The sequence below is a fragment of the Cornus florida genome, unplaced genomic scaffold, assembly GCF_030987335.1.
Source record: "Cornus florida cultivar Cherokee Brave unplaced genomic scaffold, ASM3098733v1 CherokeeBrave_3.0.0_Hap2_Chr01, whole genome shotgun sequence".
Lineage (NCBI taxonomy): Eukaryota > Viridiplantae > Streptophyta > Magnoliopsida > Cornales > Cornaceae > Cornus > Cornus florida.
Window position 1 is genome coordinate 112,616,644 of NW_026775571.1, and position 15,920 is coordinate 112,632,563.

At 32.6% G+C, this 15,920-nt stretch overlaps 1 protein-coding gene across 1 annotated transcript; it reads left to right on the forward strand.

The window, feature by feature from the left end:
• Window positions 1-9,007: 9,007 nt before the first annotated feature.
• Window positions 9,008-15,202, forward strand: LOC132314499 (eukaryotic translation initiation factor 4E-1-like). Its single transcript, XM_059813360.1, has 5 exons — window positions 9,008-9,458; window positions 12,268-12,433; window positions 12,522-12,647; window positions 14,664-14,729; window positions 14,856-15,202. Exons 1-5 carry the CDS (start codon window positions 9,187-9,189, stop codon window positions 14,904-14,906), a joined length of 681 nt encoding a protein of 226 aa, XP_059669343.1. The 5' UTR covers window positions 9,008-9,186; the 3' UTR covers window positions 14,907-15,202.
• The last annotated feature ends 718 nt before the right edge of the window (window positions 15,203-15,920 follow it).

Consider the following 15,920-nt stretch of genomic DNA (forward strand, 5'->3'; position numbering starts at 1 on the left):
TCAACAGCTTTTCAAACGGGGTGCTTCGGATGTTGCATGTTGTGCATATTGTGGAATGTTCGACGAAATGGTGGATCACCTTCTTTGTACTTGTCCGTTTGCATGCTAAGTTTAGAAGCTCAGCCCACTTCGCATTGATTTCTCTGATATTCAACCTACCTCTTGGAAGAAGCGGTGGTTTGAGTTGTGTGAGCGTTGGTCTTCCTTGGCAGAAGCTGCAGATTATTGCAGGCTAACAGCTTTCATATGTTGGTCTATTTGGAAAAGTAGGAATGATCTTATTTTTAACAATTTTGCTAGAGATCCTTTCCTGGTTGCTCAGAGAGCTTCCATGGCTTTTAATGAATATTCAGAGGTTTCCCGTCAGCATAGGTTACTATCTCTCCCTCCGCCGCCTTCCCCAACTCGTTCTGAAATGTGGCTTGCCCCGTCGGAGGGTCGTCTTAAACTTAATTACGACGCTGCTTTTAATGTCCTCTCCAAGTCTTGTGGTGGTGGTTTAGTTTTGAGAAACCATTTGGGCCAACCAATTAAAATTGCATCTTTTTTCTTTAATCATGTTTGCTGTCTCGCTTTGGCTGAGGGTTTGGTTTTGCGAGCTTCTCTATATCTGTTAAGGGACTGGGGTTATCATCATGTGGTGGTGGAAGGGGATAGTCAGTCTGTGCAGAGTCTTACACCTACTGTGGATTCTCTCGTAGTGGTCATGGATGACATCTCTTTTATTCTCTGCGTTTATCCGAATTTGTCCCTTGCTTGGACTCCTAGAATTCGTAATGTGGTTGCTCACTTGGTGGGCCAAAAGGCTTTAGAAGTCGGTTGTGGTTGTGGTTGTGGTTGTGGTTGTGGTGATATGGAGTGGAGCATATGGCCCACGTGGTTGTCAAATACTTTTCTCTCAGATTGTATGTTTTCCTCCTTTAATTTAGTTTTCTGTTTTGGTGTTAAAATATATATATATATATATATATATATATATATATATATATTACATATGCAACATGTAGAGTCTAAGTCAATAATACAGGCAAATATATATTTAAAAGTTATCCACAATGGAAGAATGAACTTTAGTCCTTTGCACATATATGTACTACTGCTATATTACATATGCAACATGTAGAGTCTAAGTCAATTATAATATGTACAGGCATATATATATATATATATATATATATATATATATATATATATTTAATGTTACATTCGAACCAGGGAGATAATTAAGATTAATAATGCTGATAATTAAAAGCTTAAATTGAAAATAAACAAAGTCACGTGCATAAATAGTGAAAGTTAAAATAAGTGATTTATCAACCATCCAAAGCTTATGCAACAATAATAAAACAAAGAGATATAATTTTAATTTACTCTTACTATTAGTTCAATTTTTCTTTAATTATTATGTTATAACTTTATGGAGTTGTAGTTGGCTATAATTATATAAGCTTTGAAGCAAAGCTGAGGTGCATACAATATGTGGCATAGTTTACTATACAGTGTAATAGCTTGCCTTGGTCAGTTCATAGTGTGACTGGGTCAAAGTAGCAATTGTCATTTTAGCACATGCAAAACTGTGTGCATAGGGTAATGGGTAGACCAACAAAGTAGTACAAGCTACAATTGCAGAAAGTGTCTAACATGTGTCAGAGGTATGTGTAATACATGTGCAAAAGAGAAGTTACAGATAGGTGGGTAATGTAACAATAATAATAATAGTAGAAAATACTTATCATAATTAAAGAGATGAAAAATGGGACCTCGATGACCTCGAATAAGAGTGTCTTTACGTGAATAAGACCTTTAAGATTTTGTGTCACAGGACAATTTAAATAGCCAACAGATAAAAGTTTGCACGGTGAGTGACAAATGAGATTCCTGTAGAACTCTTTACATTTGGATGGACTATCAACTGTGTGTGGGATTTAATGATTTCCCTTCTTTGCTTTTAATACTATGGTGAGTGGACAGACTCTAGTGAAAAAGTTACAGAGTAGATGGTGGCAGGTGTCATACATCTCTTATCAAAAAATGTGTATAAAAAGATTAATCAGGTAAAGTACACAATATATATATATGAACAATAGAGATATATATCTACGCATTCTATTTTTATATGTGAAGAGATTAGGACAGTACAACCTTTCTTTATCATCATTATAGGTAAAGGAAGATTGATATACATATTGGGCCCTCGACTCTGAATATGGCCATTTTACAAAACCCGTTTTAAGTCGAGGCTGGACTAAGGGTAGTGGGTTGCTCGAGGTGTCATGCTTTGAAGGGGAGATGCTGCCTCAATAAATGGCCAATTTTTTTAACTAGCAGACATGCGACCCACGAGGAATCAATCAAAAATAATGATGAAGAAAATGATTTTTCAGATAGATAGCGGAGTATAAGATTCATGGCGTGTAAATCATATTGTTGAATGTAAATAACATGGCATGCTATACAATAGAGGTGAAACAAAAATCTAAAGATGAAAATGTTTGTTTGAAACTAGAGCAAGCTTCAAGAAATTGAGTTTGGAACGAAATCACCTTTTTGAAGCAGTAGATCCATAGAGGACTAATCTCTTGCAAACTCGACATTGATGAAATGATCATTCCCAGTGAAGTCGCCAAAATGTTGATGATGATTCGTGATGATGTGAGGAGATCATTTCACGTTTGTCGGAGGTGCTGAGATCAGAGGCTGAGTGGAGCTCCAAGCTAGCACAAGGGATTCTCCGTAGAGGAGATTGAGAGAAAGAATGCAGATTTGTTTAACACCCTATGGTAGCTCGAGCTCTAGAAGACCATTCTCTATGATTATGGTTGTGCCTCTGTATTTTTCAACCCCCCTAAATGGTGAAAGTTAAGCCCTATTTATACTACTTTCATTTGGGTAAGAACCATTGGTCATGAAAGCTGACTCCTTCTTTATCCAATAGTCGTTTTACCTAAGTAAGGACCCTCGCTTACAATGGTAGTTCATTCTTTATCCAATGGTCATCTATGAGATATATATTTAATGTATTATGTGTTCTCTATTACTCGAGCTCAGCTATTAGGTATTAAACAACATGCACAAAATGGGCATCTATCAGGTAATTATTTACTCGACATGATCATGTACATTCTTGAATATACGTTAAGATTAATTTCTATATGTAATTTTACCTGTTATATATTAAGTTCTTAGCTAAAAAAAAAAAAAAAAAAAAAAAAATAGTAAAGTACAGCCACACCCCCTAAGGTTTGGCAAAAGGACACTCAGAGGAAACTTACCTATTTTTTGGACAAAGACAACCCCTGAAGGTTCAAAAATGAACAAAGACACTCCTTTACATGAAAATTGACCAAATTACCCTTTGACCGTTTAGAAGACTTTTTTTAACTTTACAATTAAATAAATTGGACCAATCCACACTCATAAATAATTTATGCATAAAAAAAAAAAGTAAAAAAAAAAAAAAAAAAACTTTATATTGTTCACTTTTTTTTTTTTTTTTTTTTTTTTTGTTATTTACTTTATAAATATCCCAACTTTTAAAAAATGTAGATGTCTAAAATGATTTTTTGATTCAATACATATATTTTAATAAATTATATTTTGTTATTACTTCTTCTCTTTTTTTTTATTTTTAAATTAAGATGCTTAATTCTTTCATCTAAAAAAATTAAATCAATCTCTTTTACTTAAAAATAAAAAATATGGTACCAGTATAACTTTATGCATCTTAAATTATATATCAAATATTATGCATTTTTCAATATAAAAGAAAATAGGTACCAGTATAACTTTATGCATCTTAACTTTATGCATGCCTTTGTTTTTTTTTTTTTCCCCCTTTGTTTTATTATTATTATTTTTCCCTTTTATGTTGGAAAATGCACAATATTTGATATATAATTTAAGATGCATAAATTTATACTGGTACCATATTTTTTATTTTTAAAAAAAAGAGATTGGTTTAATTTTTTTAGATGAAAGAATTAAGCATCTTAATTTAAAAATAAAAAAGAAAAAGAAAAGAAGTAATAACAAAATATAATTTATCTGAAATATATGTATTGGATCAAAAAATCATTTTAGATGTCCACATTACATTTATAAAGTAAATAACAAAAAAAAAAAAAGTGAACAATATAAAGTTTTTTTTTTATTATTTTTTTTTTTTATGAATGAATTGTTTATGAGGGTAAATTGGTTCAATTTATTAAATTGTAAAGTTAAAAAAGTCTCCAAGGGTAATTTGGTCAATTTCTCATGTAAAGGGGTGTCTTTGTCCATTTTTGAACCTTCAGGGAGTGTCTTTGTCCAAAAAATAGGTAAATTTGATCTAAGTGTCTTTTTGCCAAAAGAGTGTGACTGTACTTTACTGAGAAAAAAAAAAAAAAAAAAAAAAAAAAAAAAAGAAAAAGAGATTATGATTGTGTTTTTATAGGTGGTGAACCATGGAGTTGGCTCTTCCTTTGGTGGAGAAATTGAAATATGAGATTGAAGAATTCTTCAACCTTCCATTGGAAGAGAAAATGAGATACAAAAAAAAGGCCAGGTGATGTTGAAGGGCATGGACAGACCATACGCCAATCTGAAGATCAAAAGGTCGGTTGGGCCGACAGATTTTATATGATAACCAATCCTTTACACAGAAGGAAGCCACACTTACTACCAGAACTACCTTCAGCACTGAGGTGCCAATCTCATAATGACGAGACTCTCGTGTACTGGACTAATTATATATATATATATATATATATATATATACTAGTACGTATATATTTCTCTTTACTTCATGCTCTTATGATCTTGATGATTAATATTACTGCAGGAATAGCTTGGAGTCTTACTTGTCGGAGCTGCAGAAGCTTGCCATGAGGGTTTTTGGGTTGATGGCAAAGCTCTAAAGATTGACAAGAGAGAGAGAGAAGAGATGTTTGAAAATGGGATGCAATCAGTGAGGATGACTTACTATCCTCCATGTCCACAACCAGAGCTAGTTATAGGCCTAACGCCGCATTCAGATGCTAGCGGTATCACCATCCTTCTCCATGTCAATGGAGTGGAAGGTTTTGAAGTTAAAAAAGATGGAGTTTGGATTCCTGTAAATTTCCTCCCAGATTCGTTTGTAGTGAATGTTGGAGACATTCTAGAGGTTTGCTCTCTCTCCCTCTCTCTCTCCATATATGTACACACACACACATATATATCTACATATATAAATTAAAATAAATGAATGTGGTAATCATATGCCAGTTGAATCTGGCCTAAATTTCACGCTACCTAATTTTCAACCGTTTTTTAGTATTCTTTCCACCCACACAGACATGCATCCATATAGGCATATATATGAACTTTATGTATATATCAGATAGGCTGATCAATTGGCACTTTTAAAATTAAACTGGCTAGGAATTAATTAAAACATTTATTTATTTTTATATATTTATTTTTTAGTTTGGCAATAAAGACACAAATACACACAATGGATCCTAACTTCCCATTTGGCTTTTATTTTAGGGGCATGCCAATGGGGCGACTCAACCCTTAGGCGAGTTAGGCCCCAAAATATTATAGTTGTCTTGTATATATAATATATTGTAATTGTTTTCTAATTGAACAATAATTCTAAAGAATTTATCAACGCTTCTTTTTTATTTTCTCTCTCCTTATCAATTCAGAGAGAAATTATTTATCTCCTAAAATATCTCATTTCTTTTATTTATCTCTTAAAATATCTCATTTTTTTTCACAATTTCTCTCTCCCCTCATTCACGGTTGTTTAGTAAACCAAACCCTAACCATTACACATACTCAATATGGTCCCAAATATTTATATCATTAAATAATATATTTTTTCTTTGTCATACACTTTTTTTTTTATACACACTATTTTTTACACCAACACTATATATATATTTTTGGTAAGTTATCCGCACTCACAAGAACAAGTATATACCAGGATAAATTACTAAAGATCATTTATTATGAGAAAATGTTTCGTAAACAAAATCACAGAATATCATCGAATTTATTAATATATGGACTAACAGTTTTTGGGTTTCTCATAATTGTTAATTATTAGAGGGTCCAATGTAAGTTACACAGTTTTGATCAATTCAATATCTATAAGAAAATTCATGGTCAAGTTATAAGACATGTATTGCTGTGTGTCTTTTCAATTTGGTTGTATTTTTTTTGCAGATTTTTAGCAATGGCGTGTATAATAGCATTGAGAATAGGGCGACAGTGAATTCAATGAAAGAAAGAATCTCCATTGCCATGTTTTTCAATCCCAAGTTTGAAGCAGAGGTTGGACCTGCACATAGCCTTATAAACCCACAAAACCCCCCATTATTCAAGAGAGTAGTGATGGAAAAGTACTTCAAAGATTTCTTCTCCCGTAAGCTCAGTGGAAAGTCATTCTTAGAGAAAATGAGGATTCAAAATAATGAAGAAGACCATGAGACTTGATGGCATGTAATTATTATACACACACACACACACACACACACACACACATATATATATATGATTAGATGAGAGAAAAAAACAAATGGTAGAGTATGATGTGGTTTGAGTTATATATTGTAAGTGAATTATGTACGTGTGCTTAAAATTAATGTATAATATTAGTCTCCGACTTGCCTCATTGAAACTGGATAATCCTGTTGTGCTATTCGTACAATCTACACTATGTTGATCTTTTTTTCCATGGAAAATTTCCATCTAGTTGAACTCTTAATTACTTGAAAATTTGCAATATATAGGATCAGAAATTCGGTAATAGACAACATGCCATTTTAGTACCTAAATTGGAGTGATGCGCGGGACTCAGCTAAGTGTATTTATTAATTGGGGGAGCCTTCAACTCTCCATTTCGCTCAAAATTTTCAAATAAACAATGCTTTCACTCATACCTAAACCCTATCGAATTCGAATTAATTTCGTATCAACTCTCACAAAAAAAAAAAATAGTACGATGAAACCTAGTGTATTTTAAAGAGAGACTCCTTCGTAAGAATGGGTTGGCTGCTCAACGTGCTTGTAGTGTTGGACTTTGTACCACCGGAGATGAACGTTGTTGCAAGCGCTATTCCATTGCCTTGGGCTTTGCTAGGTTGGGTATAACTGTAGTGAACCTAATTGCTTTGGGTTTGTTTTGTTCAAAGTTTGCCCAATGGACTATGACCCATGTCTTTCGTTCTCTCCCAATTGTCCAACTTTTCGAAAGAAAAATAAAATGTTCCAAACCAATCAATATGGGCAGATTATACTATAAATAAATTTGAAAAGACAATACTTGTCTACTTACCGATATATAGGTCATCTTTAGTGATAACTAATGTAATTCAATCACAAATTTATAAATAATTCGTAATTATAAAATCAGAAAAGTAATAAATAAAGGCAATAACTATTTTTTGAATAAATTTAGTCACTTTCCCTAATTTTCTTATTTATCACTTTCCTAATTTTATAATTATAAACTATTTATATATTTGTGATTAAACTACGGTCAACCCAGTTGATAGTTTTGTTTAATATACTCATAGATATATGTATATTCGCCCCCAAACTGCCCGAATCACTGCAGCAAAGCCTTCCTGTACTCAATGAATAGCCTTTATTCTTTTTCAATAAACAATTTTTTCTGTCTTGCTCAAGGGGTTGGATTTAGCAGGTATTATGCTGGATTTATTCGAATACACATCCATGCTAACAAGTAAAAATAATGTCCAACCGGTTGGGAGTGGGTACGCTCAATTCGCAACAACGGTTAAATATATTATTCTATGGGATAGTTTGGTGTAGTGAAATGAAATAAAAGAAAGTAGAATGAATTAGATTTTTTTTCATTTTCGTGTTTGATGCTAATTTTAAAATTAAAATCATTATTTTCCATTATTCTTGAAGAATAGTCATTCTATCCAAATCACTCTATATTCCAACAAAAGGAATGACTATTTCATTCTCATTTCATTTCTACCTCCATTCTTATCCCATTATAATTTATTCCACCGTACCAAACTAGTCTTATATGTTTTAACGATTGATTTGCTAAATCGCTTCTCTAAGCATTATTTAGGTCACCCAATTAGTAGAGCGCATACCTACTTTAATGAGTGTGAAGAAAAAAAAAGAAAAAAAATCCAGTCACCCAATGGTCATTAATTATTGATCAGATAGTGAGGTCATTGATTATTGATCAAGATAGTGGGTTTGTGTGTTTTTTTTTTTTTTTTTTGGTCACCTCTTTAATTTTTAGAAATTAGTTCTAAAATGCATCTCTTTAATAAAAAAATTATTTATAAAAGCTGAAATATCAAAACTCAGTGAGTTTGTCAATGTTTGAATTTTCCTCCTTTTAATTTCGCCGGAGATAAAAAAAAAATTCAGCCACCCAATGGTCATTAATTATCGACCGAGATAGTGGGTTTGTGTATTTAAAATACCAAAGCTCATATGTATGATGACAAAGAAATATGTTTACTTATTAATAATGAATGAATAGATGAGCCTCCAGCCCAAATAAATAAATAAATAAATGAGCCTCCTAAAACTACAACTATATATATAGTGGAGCATAAAGGCTTATTTGGCAGCCAACTTTAAAAATTACGAAAAATAAGAATAAGTTTCTAATTACTAGAATAAAAAATATAAAATAAAAAATAAAAAAGTGGTTCAATTGATAAAATAGTAGGACTTCATAAAATAAAATAAATGAGAAAATTGTTTTTATAAAAAATATAAAAGGGAGAGAATTTCTTAGAAAAAAAGAAAAAAAAAATTCAGTTATCTAAAATATAAAATCTCATAATTCAGTTTTAAAACCTGAAGATTTCATTCAATCAAAAGCTCTGTAGAGCTAAAATCTCTATTTTTTTTTAATTATTAAATAGCTGGAGGACTTAATTACAATAATTAAGTATTATTTCTGGAAAGTTATTGTCAAAAGTAACCAATTCCCAACTATATTTTCCATGACAATTTTCCCCAAGAACAAACATCGCCCAAAACTAGAACCAAAGCACAGCGCCATATCTACAGCTATATGACCCCTGTATATATATAGGCATATTTATCAATATATATATATATATATAATACCATATAAATAACATACCCTACTACGGAGACAAAGCGAAACAGAGACCACATAAGCTAATAGACACAGAGCGAGAGAAAGAGAGAATGGTGGATGTAGAGAAATCTTTAACCCTAGAGGACCACCATCCTAGGGTTCAACCCGATGATGACGAAGAGCCAGAGGAAGGAGAGATCGTCGGCGACGATGACGGATCGTCGTCTTCCAAACAACTGACGGCCGTCGTCAGCCAACCACATGTGCTGGAGCACTCGTGGACGTTCTGGTTCGACAACCCCTCCGCCAAATCAAAGCAAGCCGCTTGGGGTAGTTCCATTCGCGCCATCTACACCTTCTCCACCGTCGAGGAGTTCTGGGGGTACGTATACATACATATATATGTATTCTGTATTATATTTCATATGTATATATGTGATCTTTAATTCATCTTTTCTCTCCATTTAAATCATCTATTTGATCCCTGAAAATGCTGGGTAGGAAGAGAAAACGACAATGAAATGTTGAGATCTTGTGTTAATTTTTATTTTGGTTGCGACTAAAATGAGCAAATTGGAAACAATTATTTTATTAGGGCTTAATCAGTTGGAGATGGATGTTTGAGGGATAGTGTGGTGGACGAGGGTTAGGGATAGTGTGGTGGAGGAGGGTTAGGGTTAGATCTTTCTTTTCTTTTCTTTTCTTTTTTATTTTATTTTTTTTATTTATATTTTTGATAAGTAGGCTTAGGGTTAGATATGATTGCTTGATCGTTCATTCGTACCCTAATTAATAATTACAGACAGCAACAAGGTGTTATATATATATTTTTAGCGATGATGCAATTGTTCGGGTGTTGAAGTGTTTCTTTATTTTTTTAATTTTGAATGTTTCTATGTTCAATTGATTAGAATTTAGAATTCCTATTTCCATAACGATCCGCATTCTAGGTAGTGATGGCCAGGAGCTACCTTTATTCTGTGGTGTATATAGAGAGTGTGTGGGATATGAACGTGATAAATAGTAGTTTTCTTATAATCGTTGGATTTTTTTCATTAATTGAAGAGATAATTGTAGTCCACAAGTTTGTAATATAAAGGTTAGTTGTAGCTTTTATATAACTGTAGAGTATGCTTTATATTATGGAATTGCTGCTCAGGGGGGCTTTGAGATATGTGCTATGTAGCTGTAATATTACACAAATCATCATTCAAAATAAACAAAACTAAGGGAAGGAGTGATGATTTAATCAAACTTAAATGATATGTTACATCAGTTTAACTGTTTAATTTACTTATTTAGAATCAGTGGCACAAGGTGAAGGTCTTTACCCATTTAAACAGAAAAAAGAGTTCTTCTAAATTTGTTGGTTAATTTTAATCTTAGTCACCTTAAGAATTATGATAGATATTAAATCACCATCTGTTTATATAGGAATCTACTTAGGTTTGTTTTGGTTGTGCATTGAATTTTTTTCATTTTCTTGTGCTCATTTTTTGAAGGCATTGACTGGTCATATGTTTCTTGGGTGACATGTTTATTAGGTAATAGTTTCTGGGATATCAGATTGAATGCGTTACCAGTGTGCTGGTTAAAATCATAGGTTTCTTTAATGATGCTTTTTGTGGGTTCCCTACAAGGTATACACTTCTTGTAGTGGAACTACCTTTTATGTGTCTATTTAATAAATCTCCCAGTGAAGGTGAATCTGTGTAGGTTTTGGTTGATTCAACAAAGTGAAGTAGTACTTGTTTCTACTTGGTAAAATAAATATTATCTGTGTGCTGTATGAAGTTGATAAACGTGTCCTTTATTTTTGTGATTATTTATACATAATCTATTTTCAGGGGGGACTGGATATGCATCTCTTTCTCTCTTAGTTGAGCTTCTTTGACCAAATTTTTCTGTCTTCTTGTGATCATCTTAAACACATTTTCTGTGTGATGAATTCCGCTGAATTCCACGATATGTCAGAGATCTTTAAACTAGTTGCTTTTAAGCAAATGCTTTTTTCCCTGTTTTCTTTGTTTGTGTGTTATGCGTGTGTCATTGTTAAGCACACACACCCACTATTACCTGATTGATGGACTTGAACCTTCAACCTCCCATCTGGGAGAAAGAGGAGATACTACTGAGCCAAGGGCTCGGTGATGAATGAATGCAAGTTACGCATTTCAACCAATAATCATGTGTTTTTTTTTTTTGTAAGTATATGAAAATTGAGACATCATGATGGGTCTGGTTACTCCTGTATATGCGTCTGACCACTACCGTATATATTGAAACTAATTAGCTTTGATTGTTCAATATAATTTTTACATATGGTACAATGAATAGCCATGTTAGTATCCGGTGTGGGTAGGTGCTTGGAGTTGAATTATTATATTGTTCAAGTGTAATTGTGAAAATGTGAGTAAAAAAAAATAGAGATGTAGAACTTTATATGTGTTGCATATTTTCTAATTAGTGTAGATTGTAGAATATATATATACACATGTATAGCATGTTAGATATTTGGAAGCAGTTAAGCAGCTACCTGAGTCTACTATTTTTTCTCTTTTTGGGTTTTGAGCTATTTAAGCTCACAAGAACCATGTTTTCTGCTAGTGTTGTTTAGATATCTATTTGATAATCATTTTGATGTACATTAAAAATGATATGAAGAGAAAAGGAAATAAAGCATGAAAATTGTTTCACTACCATGTTAACCTCATCAAATTTAATAAAATGTTTTCTCTGTTCTTAATTCTTTTTTCCAGTAATCCTTGATCAGTTAGTGCTGTCTTCAGTGCCTCTATTTTTATCTTATGTGATCAATCATAATTTTGTGAAGATGATGAGAAACTTATTTTCATTTAATGCATGGAATAAATTGCTTGAAAGTATGGTGAGACTTTGTATCATGAGATGTACCTTGTTTCTACCTTTAAATTTTAGGTTTCAGCATTTCTGTTTAGGACATAAACCTCTATTCTCCACCTCAACCTGATTTCCTAGAATGTTGCTTCAAGGTAATTGCCTTCTAAAATTTTATAGTGATCTGTAAATGTTTGTTCCATGATGGAAAAATTCTTTCTTTAATACTGCGATCTTTTATTGTTGGTTTTGGTTTTACACCTTCTTGAACTGACATACCTAGATTATTTTAATTTTCTTACAATAATATAAAAGTTCCTTATTATTGCATGCAGCCTTTACAATAATATACACCATCCAAGCAAGTTGGCTGTGGGAGCAGACTTCCATTGTTTCAAATATAAAATTGAGCCAAAATGGGAGGACCCTGTTTGTTCTAATGGAGGGAAGTGGACTGTGACCTTTGCTAAGGGGAAGTCTGACACTTGTTGGCTGTATACGGTATGTTTAAACTATAAAAAAAAAAAAAATTATTATTGAATTCTAAACTCTTATTTGCCCTCTAATTTTCTATATGAATTTGTAACAGTTGCTGGCGATGATTGGAGAACAGTTTGATCATGGAGATGAAATCTGTGGAGCAGTTGTCAATGTCAGAAATAGGCAGGAAAAAATTGCTTTGTGGACAAAGAATGCTGCAAATGAAGCTGCTCAGGTAGTTACTTGCATAAATAAATCAATCCATATTATTCAAAGTTCAACTAAGTATTAGTTCTTACTTACCGGCAAAAAAAGAAAAAGAAAAAGGAAAGAAGTGTCAATATATCATTTTGAATTGTCTATTAAGAAATGCTATGTGATAGTGTAATAGTCAGTTAACTTGGTTTCTTGTGGATTACCATATCATGCCTGAATGGTCTTTAACTTTATCATGATGCGGATTGCATTTGCAGTAAAATGGTTTATCTCCAAAGATGGTTTTACTTATTTTTATTAAAATTCTCTACCTGGTTGTCAAGAAACAGAGTAATCACAGAAAATTAACTTATAAATTATTGGGGATTGGAGTGATTGTTCCTCTTCTTCTTTTACCTCAAGTTTTTTCTGCAACATGGCATCTTAACACGTTTGTAATTAAAGCTGGAAATATGGTACAATGCATTCAAGCTATTATACACAGATAATCTATATATTTGTCATCTGATACTTCCAAGTCTCCAACGCCTTAGTCATTTTATTCATTGTAGGGATATATTGATTTGCACTGTTCAGTTCTTGGTCACTTTCTCTTGTTGACATTATCACACATGTTGAACAACGTGAAGGTGAAACATACAAGTCATGATGAATAGTTCCAAAGGTTATACTATACTGAATGATGCTTTTCTAAAACTTTTTTGCTCTCTAGAAAATAATGAAGCCTCTTAGTTTTTCGCTGAAATAATGAAGCCTTTTTAGTTTTTTGCTATATCCAATCTGTTAGTATCTGTGGGGATATCTCTTGCTTTAGTTTAATCAGTTATCCAATTATGTTTAATTGGACAGTTTAAATTTGTTGCCAAGTAGAGATGTTTTTGTTATTTTACTGCTTTCACATAATTTGTATCAGATTTCTTCTACATGAAGTAAATATGTCACAAACATCTTCTTTCCGTGTGTCTACGTGTATATTTTGTATATGTGTCTTTTCTTAGATTACTTGGTGGATAATACACACAAATGTTTTGGATTTTGATCTACAGATTTTAAGCGGACTAACTTTAAAATGTGGATTTAGGAATCCAAGCACTGATAAGGGATTTTGAATAAACCCAACCAAATTAAATTACATGAAATATATCTTTTGGTCAGGATAAGAATCAGTTATTGTTGAGGTGCATTTGTGCTTAGTAGCCTTATGATACTAAAATTTCAAACAAATTAAATTGAAGTGCATGGGGAAAAAGAGGGAGAATATATGGATGTGCTTTATGGAATCGAGCACTGTTATTTGAGCCATGATTTGGGTAAACTTGCAGCGAGTCTTGGAAGATAAAATTCCATGAAGGAAGGAGCTCTCCAAGAAGTGATAAATGAGGGATAGAGTATATGAGTGGCTCATTACCTGAATTTGTGAAGGCTACTCACTGAGTAGGTGTGCATTTATTAGTACTCCATTTGGTAATAAGGATGAAAAATTAGAAGATAGGAGGGACGAAAGAGGTATTTCCAAGCATAGCAAGGATCTTTTCCTGTTTGGTTGAGTAGGAAGAAAAAGAGGAAGGAAAAAGTTATTGCATAGTTTGATAATAGCATGCTTTAAATAATTAAGTAAAGCATAATAAAGATACGATGAATATGGTGTGGGTCCAAAGGAAAAAAAGGGAAAAAGAAATGGTTCTCGGTGCGTCTTCCTTTCAATTCCCTTCTGTCCCAGCAAAACAGTGAAAAATTTATCCCTCTCCTTTTCCTTTCTCCTTTGAATCAGACCATAAAAAAGAACAAATATAAAAATGTGGATGTTCATAGAGTTGGTAATTATATGCATTCATCAGAATCATGTATTGTTACATCAGTGATGAGTATTGTGTTGCCAAAATGAAGTGTTGGCACAAGCCACGTTGTGTTCTTAATTATTTTTTTCCTGTCTAATTATAATAATAATAATAATTATTATTACTATTATTATAATTATTGCTTTGTATCCAATGATAGAATTGGCAGCATGTATGATGTGTGTTTTTGTTTGCAGATTAGCATTGGCAGGCAATGGAAGGAGTTTCTTGATTACAATGAGAGTATAGGGTATATATTTCATGTAAGGATTTATGGTTTGTGTGCAACACGAGAATAACTTTATTTTCTCAAATCTTTCTGGCTCATAATAAGGCCTATGTGGGTGATCGGCTACGACGAAGTTGAAATGTTTTGCTTTCTATTTCAGGATGATGCAAAGAAACTTGACAGAGCTGCCAAGAATAAGTACACCGTATGAACTGTACAGTTCCAAGAGGATGCAATATGCCTGTCTGGGATTGCAGTAGAGGCTGGATACTATATTCAGAATGTTAAACGAACTATGCGTGTTTTCTTGTGATTTGTTGCTTTACCATTGTGGATTTTTAGCATAGATCACTGACATTTTCCCGGCACAATCCCAATTCCAAATAGTTGAAGGGAAGGCTCTTTGAGTTGTTGAGTTTATCAGTGAACTTTTCTCTTGAAACTTGCAGCACCTTCTTGTTAGGTATATGCTAATATTCAATTTGCACTGGTTTTATTTTCTGGATTCCCGGGAATGTTTTTACTTTGACAGGGCCAATGAGTAACTTTTGTAGATTTGTGCCTCATAACTCGTACATGTTTACAATTCCCCCTTTTTTTATAATTTTTACATTCTAACAACTATCATGTGATTTATCTTTAGGTTGAATTTCTAAATTTTTTAGCTAATGAACAGAGCTATGTTCGAACTAAATTTTGACCTCTTTGAGCTCTTAATTTGTGGCTTTACGTGGGTTACACAAATTTTTTAGTATCCTTCATTAGTAAGTAGTCTTTTTTTTTTTTTTTTTTTGTTGGTTTCGTAACATGATCAATGGATTTTCTATTATTCAAAAGACAATGAATACTGAAAATTTTAAAGAGCTAAATTTTTTAGGATGGTACAAATAGGGAAATTTTTTGTTTTGGTGTTTTTTTTTTTTTTTGGGGAATCTTTTGTGTCAGTGAAGTTACTGTGATTTAAAATCCTACAAAATTTAAAGTTATCTTCCTCCCCTTAGCTTCTGATTCTTTAAAATTATGATTTTGATTACGCTTCTGATTCTTTAAAATTATGATTTTGAGTAGGGGTAGCAATTTGGTGGATTTGGGCGTTGGGTTGATCATGAACGAACGAATCAATAACCCATTTATGATGGGTCATAAAAGAATTGGGTATTAAATGGATACCCAACCCAATTACTTAAATATTTTTAAATACAGACTGTCAAATTATTTTAATTAT

What these genes read in the sequence shown, in the direction of transcription:
- LOC132314499 (XM_059813360.1), top strand. Translation starts at nt 9,187, where the DNA reads ATGGTGGATGTAGAGAAATCTTTAACCCTAGAGGACCACCATCCTAGG. An exon ending in ACCGTCGAGGAGTTCTGGGG is followed by an intron (nt 9,459 to 12,267) that starts GTACGTATACAT and finishes TATTGCATGCAG; the next exon opens with CCTTTACAATAATATACACC. An exon ending in ACACTTGTTGGCTGTATACG is followed by an intron (nt 12,434 to 12,521) that starts GTATGTTTAAAC and finishes AATTTGTAACAG; the next exon opens with TTGCTGGCGATGATTGGAGA.